The 18,900-nt window shown below is 44.5% G+C and overlaps 1 protein-coding gene across 9 annotated transcripts in view; it reads left to right on the forward strand.

Moving 5' to 3' along the window:
* LOC137379388 (uncharacterized) overlaps window positions 1–18,900 on the forward strand; it is a 145,300-nt gene that overhangs the window by 54,532 nt on the left and 71,868 nt on the right. For all 9 annotated transcript variants that reach the window (XR_010976805.1, XR_010976803.1, XR_010976807.1 and 6 more), the window contains exons 7-9: window positions 7,564–7,773; window positions 9,871–9,995; window positions 17,597–17,765. Coding sequence is in view for 4 of the 9 variants with exons in the window: in XM_068050135.1 (XP_067906236.1) it covers window positions 7,564–7,773; window positions 9,871–9,995; window positions 17,597–17,765 (504 nt within the window). In the remaining 5 variants the exon portion in view is untranslated. The remainder of the gene's footprint in view (window positions 1–7,563; window positions 7,774–9,870; window positions 9,996–17,596; window positions 17,766–18,900) is intronic.

An 18,900-nucleotide genomic window follows, 5' to 3' on the forward strand; every position in this document is an offset into this window, starting at 1 on the left:
GTTTGGTAGTGGCATCACGCTGGAAGTGGCAGAAATGGCGGAGGATGATCCTTTGGATATGGAGGCTTATGGGGTGGAAAGTGAGGACAAGGGGAACCCTGTCACGGTTCTGGGAGGGAGGGGAAGGGTTGAGGGTAGAGGTGCGGGGGGCTAGACACGGTTGAGGACCCTGTCAACAACAGTGGGGGGGAATCCTCGGTTGAGGAAAAAGGAGGTCATATCAGAAGCACCATCATGGAAGGTAGCATCATCAGAGAAGATGCGTCGGAGACGGAGAAACTGGGAGAATGGATTGGAGTCCTTACAGGAGGTAGGGTGTGAAGAAGTGTAGTCGAGGTAGCTGTGGGAGTCGGTGGGCTTATAATGGATATTAGTAGACAACCTATCCCCAGTGATGGAGACAGAGAAGTCGAGGAAGGGAAGGGAAGTGTCAGAGAGGGACCATGTAAAGGTGAGAGAAGGGTGGAAATTGGAAACAAAGTTGATAACGTTTTCCAGTTCGGGGCGGGAGCAGGAAACGGCACCGATACAGTCATCAATGTACCGGAAAAAGAGTTGGGGGAGGGGGCCTGAGTAGGACTGGAACAAAGAATGCTCGACATATCCCACAAAAAGACACGTGGGTACCCATAGCAACACCTTTTACTTGAAGGAAGTGAGTGGAGTTGGAGGAGAAGTTGTTCAATGTGAGAACAAGTTCAGCCAGGCGGAGGAGGGTGGTGGTGGATGGGGACTGGTTGGGCCTCTGTTCCAGGAAGAAGCTTTCCTTAGAGAAGGCTGAGGGGGGACCTGATTGAGGTATACAAAATTATGAGGGGCATTGATAGGATAGATAGGAAGAAACTTTTTCCCTTAGCGGAGGTGTCAATAATCAGTGGCATAGATTTAAGGTAAGGGGCAGGAGGTTTAGAGGGGATTTGAGGAAAAATGTTTTCACCCAGAGGTGGTTGGAATCTGGAACACACTGCCTGAAGAGGTGGTAGAGGCAGGAACCCTCACATCATTTAAGAAGTATTTAGATGAGCACTTGAAATGCCATAGCACACAAGGCTACGGGCCAAGTGCTGGAAAATGGGATCAGAATAGATAGGTGCTTGATGGCTGGCAAGGACTTGATGGGTCAAAGGGCCTGTTTCTGTGCTGTATAATTGTATGACTCTATAACTCCTGCTCCTCCCCAGCATCACACAAATAATCAGAGACTCACCCTGTGGTCTGGATGAGCTAGTATTATAACCTGGGCTGGGGGTGGAAGGGGGGGGGGGGTGGTGCGACTGCAATGGTTATAGCGATGGCGGGACTGAGGAGCTAAATCATCTACCCACCCACCCCGTTGTTTTTGGAGGAAATCAACTGCCCTATTTTTAGCGATTGAAGGCATCAAAATCTGCCTCTTATGGGGTTAAAATTTGTTTGCACCCGTTTGGGCACCCAATCCAAGTGGTCAGGTGATCGATGGACCTCAGACCTCACCAACATATCCACTGGATATGGCACCCCATTCACCACCTTAAATATTCACTCCCTCAACCACTGGCAATAGTAGCAGCAGTGTGTGCTACCTACAAGATGAAATGCAGCAACTCGCTGAGGCTCCTTGTCAGCACTTTCCAAACCTGTGACCTCTACCATCTAGAAGGACAAGGGCAGCAAATACATGGGAATACCACCACCTGCAAGTTCCCTCCAAGCCACACACCATCCTGACTTGGAACTATATCGCCGTTCCTTCACTGTCGCTGAGTCAAAATCCTGGAACTCCCTTCCTACCAGCACTGTGGGTGTACCTACCCCACACGGGCTGCAGCGGTTCAAGATGGTGGCTCACCATCACTTTGTCAAGGGGCAACTAGGGATGGACAGTAAATTCCAGCCTTGGCAGGGCTGCCCACATCCCATGAATGAAGTCCCAGGGAGGGTGGGGGAAGGACTTGGGGTGATTTAATCGAGGTGTTTAAAATAATTAAAGGAGTTGATCGGGTAATGAGAAAGAAACTATTTTCTCTGGTGGGGAGTCCAGAACAAGGGCAGCAGGGTAGGGGGGGGGTGCGCGGTGGTGTGGTGGGGGGGGGCAGTAGTGGGGGCGGGTGGGGGGATTTCTTAAAATTAGAGCTAGGCTGTTCTGGGATGTTATCAGGAAGCACAGAAATAGCTGTTGAGGTTGGGTGTCAATTGAAAATTTCAAAACTGAGATTCATAGATTTTTGTTGGCAAGGGTATTCATGGTAATGGAACCAAGGGTGGGTAAATAGAAACATAGAAACATAGGAGCAGGAGTAGGCCATTCGGCCCTTCGAGCCTGCACCGCCATTCATTATGATCATGGCTGATCATCCAACTCAGTAACCTGTTCCTGCTTTCGCCCCATACCCTTTGATCCCTTTAGATTCCTTTTTGAAAACATACAATGTTTTGGCCTCAACTGCTTTCTGTAGTAGCGAATTCCAGACTCACCACTGTCTGGGTGCAGTGACGCAGTGGTTAGCATCGTAGCCTCACAGCTCCAGCGACCCAGGTTCGGTTCTGGGTACTGCCTGTGTGGAGTTTGCAAGTTCTCCCTGTGACTGCGTGGGTTTTCGCCGGGTGCTCTGGTTTCCTCCCACAGCCAAAGACTTGCAGGTTGGTAGGTAAATTGGCTATTATAAATTTCCGCTCGTGTAGGTGGTAGCGGGGATGTGGTAAGAATATGGGATTAATGTAGGATTAATATAAATGGGTGGTTGATGGTTGGCACAGACTTGGTGGGCTGAAGGGCCTGTTCCAGTGCTGTATCAATAAATAAATAAAATAAAAAATTTCTCCTCATCTCAGTCCTGAAAGGCTTACCCCATATCCTTAGACTATGACCCCTGGTTCTGGACTCCCCCACCATCGGGAACATCCTTCCTGCATCTACCTTGTCAAGTCCTGTTAGAATTTTATAGGTTTCTATGAGATCCCCCCTCACTCTTCTGAACTCCAGTGAATATAATCCTAACCGACTCAATCTCTCATACGTCAGTCCCACCATCCCAGGAATCAGTCTGGTAAACCTTCGCTGCACTCCCTCTATAGCAAGAACATTCTTCCTCAGATAAGGAGACCAAAACTGCACGCAATATTCCAGGTGTGGCCTCATCAAGGCCCTGTATAATTGCAGCAAGTCATCCCTGCTCCTGTACTCGAATCCTCTCACTATGAAGGCCAACATACCATTTGCCTTCTTTACTGCCTGTTGGACCTGCATGCTTACCTTCAGCGACTGGTGTACAAGAACACCCAGGTCTCGCTGCATATTCCCCTCTCTCAGTTTATAGCCGTTCAGATAATAATCTGTCTTCCTGTTTTTGCTACCAAAGTGGATAACCTCACATTTATCCACATTATACTGCATCTGCCATGCATTAGCCCACTCACTCAACTTGTCCAAATCACCCTGAAGACTCTCTGCATCCTCCTCACAATTCACCCTCCCACCCACTTTTGTGTCGTCTGCAAATTTGGAGATATTACATTTACTTCCTTCATCTAAATCATTAATATATATTGTGAATAGCTGGGGTCCTAGCACCAATCCCTGTGGTACCCCACTAGTCACTGCCTGCCATTCAGAAAAAGACCCATTTATCCCTACTCTTCGTTTCCTGTCTGCCAACCAATTTTCTATCCATCACAATACACTACCCGCAATCTCATGCGCTTAATCTCTTTTGTGGGACTTTGTCGAAAGCCTTCTGAAAGTCCAAATAAACCACATCCACTGGCTCCCCCTCATCAACTCTACTAGTTACATCCTCAAAGAATTCTAGTAGATTTGTCAAGCATGATTTCCCTTTCGTAAATTCATGCTGACTCTGCCCAATTCTACCACTGTTCTTTAAGTGCTCTGCTATAAAATCTTTGATAATGAACTCTAGAATTTTCCCCACTACCGACGTCAGGCTGACTGGTCTATAATTCCCTGCTTTCTCTCTACCTCCCTTTTTAAATAGTGGGGTTACATTAGCTACCTTCCAATCTGTAGGAACTGTTCCAGAGTCTATGGAATCTTGGAAGATGACCACCAATGCATCCTCTATTTCTAGGGCCACTTCCTTAAGTACTCTAGGATGAATACCATCAGGCCTTGGGGACTTATCGGCCTTCAATCCCATCAATTTCCCCAACACCATTTCTCTACTAATACTGATTTCCTTCAGTTCCTCTCTCTCACTAAACCCTGTGTTCCCTAACATTTCTGGTATGATATTTGTGTCCTCCTTTGTGAAGACAGAACCAAAGTATGCATTTAGTTGGTCAGCCATTTCTTTGTTCCCCATAATAAATTCCCCTGTTTCTGACTGTAAGGGACCTATATTTGTCTTCACCAATCTTTTTCTCTTCACATACCTATAGAAACTTTTACAGTCAGTTTTTATGTTCACCGCAAGTTTGCTCTCGTACTCTATTTTCCCCTTCTTAATCAATCCCTTGGTCCTCCTTTGCTGAATTCTAAACTGTTCCCAATCCTCAGGTCTGTTGTTTTTCCTGGCAAATTTATATGCCTCTTCCTTGGATCTAATGCTATCTCTAATTTCCCTTGTAAGCCATGGTTTGGCTACCTTTCCCATTTTACTTTTGTGCCAGACAGGGACAAACAATTGTTGCAGTTCATCCATGCACTCTTTAAATGTTTGCCATGATCTAATTGAATAGCGGAACTGGCTGGAGGGGTTGGAAGTCATATGTTGTTGGCTTCACAGGAAGGGTTTAAAAATTCTGGAACTTTCCATTCTTTGCTGGCCACAGAAGATTCCTGAATGGGTTTGACCCAACACCTCCCTCACCCATCGCTGACTCATTTCAACAAGGGCCCTTCAACAGGCATCAGGGTCCTTATTAACATATACAAGTGGCTTAATCCCTGTTTTAGGGGCCTCATTCAATGTGGACTTCACTTACTTAGCAGTGGGATCGATCCCTGCACAGAGTCTCACTGCAAAATTGGTAGCTTCATCTGGAAAAAATGGACGCAATGCCGACTGATTTCTACCCCTGAATGTCTAAAGCAGAGGCGACAGTCAGTGTCATGGATAATTCATGGTTCCACAAGCTAGCTATAATTATACATTAGTGAGCCTGACTAACACATTGGAGCTTGAACCTTTGAGTTTAACAACTCATTTGCTGATCAAAACGAGCTCAATGAAAGTTTCCAGATGTCTTTTGATTGGACAGCTTCTATTGCTGCATTTGCTTCACTGCTTCCCCTTCTCCAGTCAAATGCTTACCTTGCCTTTCCACCGCCACCCCACTGAAAGTACCAGCTATAATCTCGCACTATTGCTCAAATTATACAAGGATCTTAATCCAGAAAATAGAATCAACAACAGCCCAGCCAAAAAAAAGTGCTGTTTACTTGCCAAGAACAGCCCTATAATCGTATTTGTAGAAACAAATTCCCTCTTTGTTCTTTTGTAAAAGATTATTTTGCTCCAGAACAACACAGCAACTTCAGTTGCACTAAAATTGAAGAATGTTGGCGTGAATAGGAAACATGGGGAAAGAATAGGGGGAGTGGGATAATTTGATAGGTCTTTCAAAGAGATGGCACAGACACGCTAGGCTGAATGGCCTCCTTCTGTGCTGTAATTCTGCTTTCTTGAGCATCCCCGATTTTAATCATTCCACCTTTAGTAGCTGTGCCTGCTATCGTTTATGTCCAAAGCTCTAAGATTCCCCCACAAACCTTTCCGCCTCTCTATGCCTCTTTCCTCCTTTAAGACGCTCCTTAAAACCTACCTCTTTGACCAAGCATTTGGTCATCCGGCCTAAAATCTCCTTATGTGGCTTGGTATCAGATTTTGTTTGATAATCGCTCCTGTGAAGCAGTTTGGGATGATTTATTATGTTAAAGGTGCTATATAAATGCAAGTTGTTGTTGGCATTATTGAATGACTCCATTTGGACCATGGTGATGTGCACTCAGTGTTGCCCTGTGCACCATGGAATGAATGTAAGATGGGGAATGTACACTTTCCCGAGGCCCTGCTGCTCTACACCAGCCATTAGAAAGTGAGAGGTTACAGTGCAGATTCACCAGAATGATACCAGGGCCAAAAGGGTTAAATTATGAAGACAGGTTGAATAGTCAAGGCTTGTATTCTCTTGAATATGGAAGATTAAGGGGTAATCTAATTAAGGTGTTTAAGACGGTTAAAGGATTCATTAGGATAGGATAGACAGAAACTATTCCCAGTAGTGGGGAGAGTCTAGAACAAGGGAGCATAATCTGAAAATTAGAGCCAGGCTGTTCAGGGGTGATGTCAGGAAGCACCTCTTCACACAAAGGGTAGTGGAAATCTGGAACTCTCTCCTCCAAAAAGTGGTTGAGACTGGGGGTCAATTGAAAATGTCAAAACTGAGGTTGGTAGATTTCTGTTGGGAAGGATATTAAGGACAATAGAACTACAATGCTCAGCTATCAGTTCACATATAGGCAAACATTCCATCTTTGCACCAATTTTTGGCCAGTCCTTGGTGACCATCCAGGATAGCCGCGTGACATTTTAGTTTTAGTTTAGTTTAGAGATACAGCACTGAAACAGGCCCTTCGGCCCACCGAGTCTGTGCTGACCATCAACCACCCATTTATACTAATTTTACACTAATCCCATATTCCTACCACATCCCCACCTGTCCCTATATTTCCCTACCACCTACCTATACTAGGGGCAATTTATAATGGCCAATTAACCTATCAACCTGCAAGTCTTTGGCATGTGGGAGGAAACCGGAGCACCCGGAGAAAACCCACGCAGACACAGGGAGAACTTGCAAACTCCACACAGGCAGTACCCAGAATTGAACCCGGATCGCTGGAGCTGTGAGGCTGCGGTGCTAACCACTGCGCCATGTTCTATTCTTCAATGATTGTGGTTCCTAACCACCCTCAATGGCATTGGCGAAGGATCTCTAACCATTGCTGCCCTTTGCTCTACCATTACAACTGACATTCTGTTCTTACTCATCTAGTCCATCACTCACTCCACTTTCAGGACTTCAATAAGACTTGTGCTCCTGACAGTAACCACCCCATTACATTCAGGCACCCATGAGAAGTCCCTTTCAGAATGTCAGCCTCTTCTCTGGTATGAATGGTGTCGTGAGGCGGCTGATCCCATTTCAAGCTGGTTACTGCCCTGTTAATGGCAGGTGACAGACATGGAAATTGATCCTCCCCAGTGCAAAAGACCTTCACTCCTCTTCTTGTACAATTACTGAGTCACTACACCCTGTTCTCCTCCGTGTCCTTTGCGCCAGGGAAGGTCTTGTTTCAATTCATTCAATCTTCATGGACACAGTTTTTTCACACCTCTTTCAGCAGCCTGTCTTGCATCTCAATGACTTCAATACAAATAAAAATTAATAGTTGTGTAACGGACAGCCAGCTCGCTATCACCCATTTTACACTATCACAGGAAGTCAAGATCTGCTGCGAAGGACTTTGTCTACTTGCTGGGAGGGATCTCACTGCTGTGTATTTATCAGGTATGTGTGAATGGAGAAACGTGCAGTCTCGTTGACATAACTTTTACTTTGCAGACCTGACTGAGAGATCATCTGCTTCTGAGACGCCCTGGACCTCAACTGCTCATAAATCACTGGCTGAAATCAGGCTCTCTTTAATGGATCATCAAAGCTGGGATCATAACCGTCACGTCAATCAGCTCGAGGAGCACTTGGCTCAAACTGCAATAGCAGGAAGCCTGGAGAGGATCGCTAAGGGAGAGACGAGAGAAATGGACAGAAGTGGTAAGCTCAAGAATAATGTTGGTTACAGTTGTGTAGTAGTTATGTTAATAATCCAGAAATCAAGAGCTCAATTTCCACCCTCTGTAAATGAAAAGCTGGTATTAGTTTAGGTGATCCACGAATCTGTCAGATTGTGGTAAAAAAAACAATGAGCGTATTGATGTCCTTTAGGGAAGGAAATTTAGGAACAACAGGAGACAATTCAGCCCCTCAAGCCTTTTTTGCCATTGAATTACATCATGAATTATCTGTATCTTAACTCTATTACTCACCTTGGTTCTGTAACTCTCAACATCTTTGCCCTACAAAAGTCTATCAACTTTAGTTTCTTACCTGGTTTGACTTTTACATGACTCCACACACCAACACAGTTGACTTTTTTGTGGCCTAACAATCTATCAAACAAAGAAGAAGGCCCACCACCACCATCTGACCCCTGTTCTAATAACTCCACTTATTCCATTTGTACAGTATTAATGTGGTTGTCAAAATCTGTTCAGTTGCAGGTTGTTGTTGATACTTGGCGTAATTCAGCCTATAATAAAAATGATACATCAGCTTGCATCTTCTGCCGGTCACGCTTTTCTGTTGTATTGCAAGTGTCACACTCAAATTTCTATGTCACACCTCAAAAAAAAGGGAACTCCCCAGTTACATGAAATAACAGAGCCAGAATGTCTTCAGCCTCTTTATTGATCCCTGTACCAGCTCATCCAGTGTTTACTTAGCAGCGATTAGATTTTGTGGCCTTTAAGGAGTCACATACTTACACTTCTGCAGCAGCGTAATATTTTGGCCAAGAGTTTCATCAGAACTGCTCCCATCTGTCACCGTAACTAGGCAGAAGTGCGTTATATGGAGTTTCCTCTGCCTTTCCAGCTAAGTTACAGAAGCAGAGCAGGAGCAGGTCCAGCAAATTCTCAATCATTGACCAGGATTTTGGTGTGATAATAACAATGAGGGTATCAGCACTCACCGTTATTTATGGAGAAATCATACAGTGACTTCCAGTGTTGGCTGTTAAACACTTAAATCTGCAAGCAACTATCTGAGATGCACCATTCCTCCATAAACCGCACAAAAATGACATCTCGTCATCTGGCTTCCCATTCAAATATATTGAATGGCATTGTGTTCCTGAGATTGGATATATGATCTATAATCACCACAAAATGTTAGGGCTTGCCTATTTCAGTCTGGGTACCCTTTTAATGACATAATTAGTCTTAATTGCTACTAAACAATCTCTCTGGCAATGAAAATTAACCTTTACAAGTGTGGCGTCTCATTCCTTCAGATTTGAATGACTGTGGGAGATTCAAAAATAAAAATGTGAACACTTTTTATGTCTCTTTTTTCATGTTCTCTTAGTCCAATCCTTTTCTTTTTATTTCACTTTCTGTACCTGATATAAGATTGAATTCGCTATTCTAACTGACACTTCCTAATTCAGACTCTGGGTGCCTCATTAATTCTTCAATCTGATTGGTTAAGGAGATACACAATTACTTTCCCTGTCCACACAAGTAGAGGTCATTGCACTCTGGATGTTGCACTGATATTAGCAGCAATGAGAGACTGACCAGATAATCTGTTCTTTACTATTATTGAGTGAGGGGTAAATATTGGCTAGGACACTGGGGAGAACTCCCTGCTCTTCTTTGAAATAGTGCTTTAGAATCTTTTGCATCCACCTGAAAGAACAAATGGAGTCTCAGTTTAACATCTTATCTAAAGGTTGCATCTCTAATAGTGCTGCACTCCTTCAGCACTGCACTGAAGCATCACTCTTGAACCCATGACTTACCTGACCCACAGGCATGAGTGATACCCACTGAACCATGGCTAACAACCATGAGTTTGTAAAATTTTCCTTATGCCACACTCCTAACAGTTTATTTTAAAAAAATAGAAAAACTAAATGACAGTAAACAGAACGGCTAAAGTCCCTCATAGGAGATTGGAATGGGCTAATGTCCTTTGACCATCACTCTTTGACTCACTGATTCACAGTGGTGTTACCAACGTGCCAGATCTGTTTGCATAGATGTCAGAAAAACTTGGCACTGTGAGCAATTTATTATCCTCTCCTGGCAGGTTTCCCAGCTCATCATCTATCTGGCAACTCCTCAGAATGTAAGCCAGTATATGCCCAGAGGAATAATGAGGAAGACAAGCATCAAAATGGTCACTCAGTGACGAGTGATACATTGTACAACAAGGTAAGACACAAACAGCATTTTCTCCTGATACAAGATAAGCAATCAATGTAATACATTTAATGAAAGCAGCATTTTATGGGTGTATCAAAGCTGTTTGTCAGTAAGATTCTCATCAAGGAAATTAAAATATATTATTTGCACTTATGATTTCCGATTGTTACTTTGACAGGTTTATTTTTCTTTTAATAAATGTCTTTTACTACGAATGCAAATGCCTGTTAAATTGTTGCTGCATGTTTGACCCCTTTTCCTCCCACCCCTTCTTCTTTGGCCTCCTTGTCTCGAGAGACAATGGGTAAGCGCCTGGAGGTGGTCAGTGGTTTGTGGAGCAGCGCCTGGAGTGGCTATAAAGGCCAATACTAGAGTGACAGACTCTTCCACAGGAGCTGCAGATAAAATTGGTTGTCAGGGCTGTTTCGCAGTTGGCTCTCCCCTTGCGCTTCTGTCTTTTTTCCTGCCAACTGCTAAGTCTCTTCGACTCGCCACACTTTAGCCCCGCCTTTATGGCTGTCCGCCAGCTCTGGCGATCACTGGCAACTGACTCCCACGACTTGTGATCAATGTCACAGGACTTCATGTCGCATTTGCAGACGTCTTTAAAGCGGAGACATGGACGGCCGGTGGGTCTGATACCAGAGACGAGCTCGCTGTACAATGTGTCCTTGGGGATCCTGCCATCTTCCATGCGGCTGACATGGCCAAGCCATCTCAAGCGCCGCTGACTCAGTAGGGTGTATATTCTGGGAATGTTGGCCTCTTCAAGGACTTCTGTGTTGGAGATACGGTCCTGCCACCTGATGCCAAGGATTCTCCGGAGGCAGCGAAGATGGAATGAATTGAGACATCGCTCTTGGCTGACATACATTGTCCAGGCCTCGCTGCCGTAGAGCAAGGTACTGAGGACACAGGCTTGATACATGCGGACTTTTGTGTTCCGTGTCAGTGCGCCATTTTCCCACACTCTCTTGGCCTGTCTGGACATAGCAGTGGAAGCCTTTCCCACACGCTTGTTGATTTCTGCATCTAGAGACAGGTTACTGGTGATAGTTGAGCCTAGGTAGGTGAACTCTTGAACCACTTCCAGAGCGTGGTCGCCGATATTGATGGATGGAGCATTTCTTACTTTCATGAATAAGCAACTCCCCACTGTGCACCTGTGGTTTAGTTGGTAGTGCCTCTGAGTCAGAACATTGTGAGTTCACAGTCCTGCTCTAGAGACTTGAGCACAAAATCTAGGCAGACTCTCCCAGTGCAGTGCTGAGAGTGTGCTGCACTGTTGGACGTGCCATCTTTTGAATGAGACATTAAGCCCAGGCCCCACCTGTCCTATGTGGTGGATGTAAAAGATACCAAGGCTATTTTTTTGAAGAAGAGCAGGAGAGTTTTCCCCGGTATCCTGGGCCAATATTGATCCTTCAACCAATATCACTTAAACAGATTAGTTGGCTGTTATCTCATTGATGTTTGTGGGATCTTGCTGTGCGCAAGTTGGCTGTTGTATACCGACATTACAACAGTGACCACACTTCAAGAGTGCTTCATTCGTTGTAAGATGCTTTGGGATGTCCTGAGGATGTGAAAGAATTTATATAAACACAAGTCTTCCTTCATTTCCTTTCCTAGATAGTGGCAACAGCAGAGACTGGCATTGGAAAGGTTTCATCTCTCTGTGCCAACTACCAATGTACTGCAGTTGGAGAGCAGCCCGAGCAAGTTCTAGCAGCCTCTAGTGTAGTCATTTAACTTCTAAGGTTAAGCTGACAGTTTCATCTGAGTGACTGAAAGATTCACTGTAGCCTGACAGCCTGTGTCCTCTGGCTGTGTTGTGCCTGGAGCTCCTGATTTCCATCTTACAACATTCCACAGTAATGTATAGATTCGTCTGGTACGAAACCTGAGGCAGGTGCTACTGCCTAACTGTAGCACTAGAGATGGCTAGCTGAACTGCGGGCATATCCCATACAGTTTACCTCTAAAGCCTGGGTTAGACTGACCTTGTGTCTGCTCTGTTGTTTCACAGGTGTTGTACCAGTTGTCTGAGTTAAACGGTACGATCTGGTTATATAATGGGATTCTGTCCATGTGTTACAGGCCATTAGTCGCAAAATGATAGAATGACCAATGAATCACTTGATCCCATAGGACTGTTCATTTCTCCTTCTGTTGTTATATCCATCTGTCCTCTCATACATCCCAAATACTCATGTTCTCTATTGTGTGCCTTTCTTTTAATTACTGTTACATTTCTCTCACACACACACACCTATGTGCATGCATTCACATGTAACTTTTGTGCACACATTCACACATGGATGCAAAAGTACGCTCACACGCATACACACATACAGGCCTGGATTTTATGCACCCCGACCGGGAGCAGTGGCAGGTAGGATGAAAAAAACGGCGCCCCCCACCCCCCCCCCATGATCATGTGCCGGTTGGTCTGCCCCCCCTCCCCCCCCCAATCATGTGGAGGAGGTGGCCTGGCCAATGTTGGCAATTGCATCAGCTGCCTGTGCGCTGGCACCATTTTTAAAGCCCTGCCGACTAATTTAAATTTTTAAAGTTATACTCCCCTCACTGGACTGATTAAAAATCTGCTGCCCCTTTCTCACTCCCCAATAACAATAACATTCATTAATTGCCCTCTCCCCACGCAAAACACTTACCTTCCACACTTGACCTTGCCCCCCCCCTCAATCTAAACAAAGTGCACAGGTCACCCCTTCCCACCATCCCCTACACTAATGATGTAAGTTTGACCCCATGCCACCCACCCTCCCCCCCCCCGCAGTAAAAATCTTAAGTTCCCCCTTCCCCACCACAGTGGCGCCAGCTTTCCCCAGATGGGAAACTGAAGGGCCGTGAGTGCCAGCCGCCGCTCAGAAGATCGCAGCCCGACAGTAAGATTGCAGTCAATTTTATTTAAATATATGAATTCTGCTAATTTGAATATTTTAATCCAGGTCCCAGCACCCAGTGGTGGGGGAGGAGGGGGGGCACCACGGAGCCTTGCCGTTGCCGGGTAGATCGCCATGGAGCCCGATGTCGGGAGCTTTGTAAATTCCCAGCCATAGAGACACACGCATATACATACACAGACTGACACAAGCTCAGACACACACACATATACACACACACACAAAGACTCACACTGACACACACACATACTTTTCACTATACCCTCAATCTTGCCCCGCATTTTTTTGACATGTTCACAGTTGGAAAAGAGTTAAACAGCCAAGTAGTGTTTCCTAAACACAGCAGAGAGAGAGGAGACAATGGGAGAGGAACATAAAAGGGTAGCACTTCCAATGATTTTCCTCAACAGTTGTTAAAGGAAGCACTTGAACAGCCTTCTTACTTGTTGCTGGCCAAGGAGATGATCTGAAGTTCATAGAGAAAAGAAGGATTAGTAATGAAATGCTAATTAAAAAGCAGGGTGGCTGAATATTTATAAGGCACCTGGCACAGATGGAATGAATCCAAGAGCACTTAAGGACATGAGGGTAGAGTAAGGGAGTTGTGCTTAAAAGTTCATTAAACATAAGGATAGTAGTGGATGATTAGAAAATTGTGAATGCAGTTTCAGTTTAAAAAATATCAAAAATAGGGAAATTATAAATATAATTTCACAAAGATCTGACAAAAGTAAGGACAATAATTCCAAAGCAGTATGGGCCAAATATTCTTTCCACCAATAGAATAGGGCAAAGAGTGGATTTCCACCTGTATTATGTTAATAAAGTCAGGGCAGTCAGCAGCTTTGAACATGTCTGATTTGTGAGAGCAATAAATCATGGCACACTTGAGCAGAGGTGACAGACAGGGGATCTGGTGCTGAGTATAAGATAGAAAATGTTAGAGAGGTAGATCTGACAAAGGGAACAGGTTAGGATTGGTGACAGGAAGTTCTTCACATCAACAGTGATCATTATAGGATACAGTAACCTTGTGGTTTTGGTACTGAACTAGTAACCCATGGCATGAGCAGGGGAATTCTCCCCGGTGTTTTGGTCAATGTTTATCCCTCAGACACAGCAATAAAAACAAATTATCTAGTCATTATCCATTGTCATTCGTGGAAGCTTCCTCTGTGCAAATTTGTTACCATTCTTCTGACATTACAAAAAACGTACTTCATTTGAGTGCAGTGTTTTGGGATAGGGTGAGGTTGTGAAAGGCACTATATCAATGTTAGTCCATTCTTCCTTTTTAATGAGTTTTAATCTCACTGTGGCCAGTTTGAAATTGAATTGAAACATATCTGGTAATTTGGGGGCTAGTATTGGAAAGATCCATCTGGTTTTCTAATGGTATTCTACCTGGACTGGCTGACTGGTGATTTGAGTCCCATAAGAGGGTACAGCAGCAGTGATTATATTACTGGACGAGTAATCCAAAGGTGTGAACCAATGATCTGGAGACATGAGTTCAAATCTTACCACTGCAGCTGGGGAGTTTAAGTTCAATTAACGAAATAAAATTTGGAATTAAAAAAAAAGCAAATATCAGTAATGGTGACTATATAACTGCAAAATTTTTAAAAACATATCTGGTTCACTTAAACTTACAGGGCTATGGGAATCAAACCAGGGAGTGAGACTGACTGCATAGCTCAGTGGAGAGCCAGCATGGGCTGAATGGCATGCTTCTGTGCCATAAATGACTCTATGGCCAGATTTTTTCATTGGACGGGATGGGAGGCCCCGTCCAGCAGCCGAAAAGTCGGTGGCGAGCCGTCCTCTGCCGGGCCTGGGGAGCCAGACCAGGACTTTTTGCTCCCCATGCCTTTAATTGTTCTACTTCTACTTCTACTAATTCATCTTGGGCAGGAAGTCCCGCCTAACGGAGCTGCCAGCCTATCAGTGGGCCAACAGCTCTTAGTCCCAGCAGCACCACTGGGAGTGGTGGCCACTGCTGGGACTGCACCCAGCCATTGGAACCAACAGGAAGGGCGGCCCTAGAAAAAAGGTAAGTTTTTAGGGCCTCGCCGGTGAGGCAAGGGGGGGTCGGTATGGGGGTGGGGGGAGTGTTGTGCATTCGGGGTGGTTGGGGCTTCAGGGGTGGCCCTCCGTGGGACACAGGGTGCCCGATTGGGAGGACCCCCCCACCATCCCGCAAAAAGGCTGCCAGTTAATTGGTCACTTAAGGGCTTTGATTGGCCTGGGGCAGGCGGGCTGTTTCTTGCCCCTGCTGCCCTGTGTAAAATTGCAACAGAGGTGGGAGGGGGTCGGGAATGGCCCCCCCCCCCTCCCTCTGCCTCCCACTCAATTTTACGCCCCCCCCCCCCCCACCGCCACCAGCTGGCTTGTTTTGGGGGCTTAAAATTCCACCTATGGCTCAAATGTCCTTTAGGGAAGGAAATCTGCCGTCCTTACCCAGTCTGGCCTACATGTGACTCCAGACCCACAGCAATGTGGTTGACTCCTAACTGCCCTCTGAAATGACCTAGCAAGACACTCAGTTGTACAGGGTTGGGCAATAAATGCTGGCTTTGCCAATGACTCCCACATCCCATGAATTAATAACGAAAACTGACTGATAATGCTCTCACAGCAACTAGAGGTGGACAATAAATACTTCTTTGCTAGTGTTGCCCACAACCTTTGAACAACTAAAGCAATGAATGAACTTCTAGGTAGGCTATTGAAAACAAGGCCCTAGAATAAAATCCTTAAATTATTCAATGTGATTTCAAGGAATGGATGAAATCAGATGGCCTAATTGCTTTCTTTATCTGTATCCAACTTGGGACTTGCATTATTAGTCCGTTAATTATTCCCAAGCACTGAATGAACCAGATGTTCAGTGTTGGAGTGTTTGATAGGCCAGCTGTGGAATTCACAATTGTCATGGAAAATGCCTGACGATCAACAGAGAATTAGTGCCAAGACCCTGCCATTGCAGTTAAACAGAGTAATGGGTAAATGCAAATGTAGAACGTCAAGAAAGTGGGAGTTGTGGTCGTACAGGACACAGAGAGTAAACATGGCATCATAACTCTGAGCACCAACCAGAACAGACAGAGAGATAGAGAATTAGAGTTATATAGTTGTCAGAGAGATAGAGATAGATAGTTGACAGTGTTATGAAAGTGCTTTCATTTTAAAAAAAATCTTTTTTAAGGACTTTTAAAATTGAAGAGATTCCATAGATGTGGGTATTTTACAAGGGTCACTGGGAAGACACTTGAGAATTTGTTTGAAAACAAACTTTTACTGGATGTCACATGCCTTAAGCTAAATAAACAACAGAAGCTTTGGTGACTCAGGAGAGTTGTTTACAGAGAAGTGACATGTCAAGATTTATGATGGTCAAAAGTTAGTTTTGTTTTTGGGATATTGTTGGGGTGTGTACTGTTTTGAAGGCTGGAGGTCCTCCTGCCAAGAGAGAAGCACCCAGCTCACTTCTTTTCTCCTGTCTCTGAGAAACCCTGTGTATCCAGTGTGATATCTGAAATCCCTGATGCTACATTTCTCCTGGGAAGCCTACCACATAGAGCATGGCTATCTGACCCGAACCCAAGGGGATCCGGCGACATGTGTCAGGCTCAGGTCCGGTTGGGTTGCTCTTCCGTGTCCAGTATTCGGGCTCGGTCGGGTTGGGTTGGGTCAGACACACTCTATCACCACCTCCAGTATGTGGCTCCAATGTTAACGTACTTTTTGGATTTGAAAGGTTGTTTAGTTACAGTTTTTTTTAAGCTTGTGCAGCTAAGCAACAAAGTGAAAAACGGAAGCTAGGTTAACTGATGGTCAGGTCGGCTCGGGCGCAGGAAAAAAATGAAAGGACTCGGGCCGGGTTGGGCTCGGGTTGGGTTTCATTTGCAGAACCAAGCCGGCCTTTACTACCAGACTAATTCTCAACATTTCCAGAAGGAACTGCTTCTGAAAAGATCCCAGTGATCTGTCTCTGTGTACCTGATGCCAGACCAAAGGACAATTGATATCCTTCCATATCTTCTCCTTTTCCTTCACAAATGAACAATTATTTGGCCAAAGTCTTTTTTTGACTTTTTGTAAAGTGAATCTCTGCAGAGAAAACTTCTTTATTTATTAGTGTGTGTGTGTGTTAGGTATATAGGAGGGAATATCTATTTACATTCATATTTCAAACTGTGTGTTAATTTTTTGCATCTTTACTGGATAAGTCTTGGTTTATAATAAACTGATAATTTTGTTGTTTATTAAAGAAACCTGGTTGCTGTCATTTATCTGGGATAAAGAGTAGAGTGTATGATTGACCGTATCGGTAACTGGGTAAACATTTAAATATATATTGTGACCTGTGGAGAAGTGGAACTAGAGAAAGACAGTGCACTCCTCCCACCTCGGTCGTAACAACAGAGATAGAGTATTAGGGATAGATAATTGACAGTTAGGTAGAAAAATGGAGAGTTAGATGTAGAACAACTACTTAATTTGGATGCCTCTGATCCTCTTCGTGTTGTGGAGTCAGTTCTCTGCAGACCTGTCGATGTTTGGTTTTATTGTTATTGAAGCATAAGGTTTTGTCCTTTCGAATGAATGAGAAGTGTGTTGCTACAGGATTACCTTTTGCTGTGCTTTTCAGAATTAATTTTATTTGTCTCCATTTAGGTTGCAACCTTCAACGGTTTGATTCTGTCCACACGAGACAGCAGTCGACAGTGTTCCTCTCCTGTTGTGTCATCCCTTAAGAAAATAGCCCTCCCTGAGGATGTTGACCATTTCATATCCATGGACTCATCGAATATGGAAGGAAAAGGTTCCCCTTTGCCCTCAGTTGGTATGTTTAATAGGCATGATTTTGAAAAGTGTAGCTGAGCAGAGAGACCTTGGTGTTCAGATACACAAATTTTTCAAGGTGGCAGGGCAAGTTGATAAGGTGGTTAAAATAGCCTATGGGTTACATGAGTTTTTAAAGCAAAGAGGTCAGGCTGGAAGTTTAGGCCTCAGCTGGCGTATTGTGGACAATTCTGGGCACCGCACTTCGGCAAAGGCATAAAGACCCTAGAAAAGGCACAGAGGAGATTTACCAGGATGTTATCAGGGATGAAGGAATCGGCGCAACATCGAGGGCCGAAGGGCCTGTACTGCGCTGTAATGTTCTATGTTCAATGTTCTAATTATGAGGAGAGGTTAGGAAAGTTAAGACTGTTCTCCTTGGAACAGAGAAGGTTAAGAGGTGACCAAATAGAGATTTACAAGATAATGAGAGGTTTTGATGAAGTAGAGAGGGAAAGACTATTCTCTCTGGTCAGTCAGTCAGTAACCAGAAATAAAAGCAAAATACTGCAGATACTGGAAATCTGAAATAAAAACAGAAAGTGCTGGAAATACTCAGCAGGTCAGGCAGCATCTGTGGAGAGAGAAGTAGAGTTAACGTTTCATGTCTGTGGTTCATCAGAACTGAGATCATTGAATCCTATGTTCCTATTGATAAAAGATCTAGAGGGGAGATGAGGGGAAATGTTTTTCACGCGGAGAGTTGTCGGGATCTGGAACGTTCGATCTGAAAAGGTGGTAGAAAGTGATTCCATAAATAATTTTAAAAGAGGATTGGACAGGAACTTGAGGATGAGGAACTTGCAGGGTCAGAAACAAAAAGCAGGGATGTGTGCCTAAGCATGACTGCCCTTTCAAAGAGCCAGCAGACTGACCATGAGCCGAATGACCTCCTCCTGAGCTGCACGTTTCGGTGATTCTATGATCTATGAATACTTGTTTTTTTTCTTTGTCTTATTCTTTACATCGTGAATACTGAAAACCTGTCTCCTGTAATGCAGGTGCAAGGTTAATCACCAGCTACCTGATCCTTTGACTATTTACCTTACACTGCATGAAATGCTCAACACAACAAGTTCATCTCCTCTAGATGAATGATTTATCCAACTATCACTCGATCCAAACAAATTGAATGA

This window comes from Heterodontus francisci, chromosome 18 (assembly GCF_036365525.1).
Source record: "Heterodontus francisci isolate sHetFra1 chromosome 18, sHetFra1.hap1, whole genome shotgun sequence".
NCBI lineage: Eukaryota > Metazoa > Chordata > Chondrichthyes > Heterodontiformes > Heterodontidae > Heterodontus > Heterodontus francisci.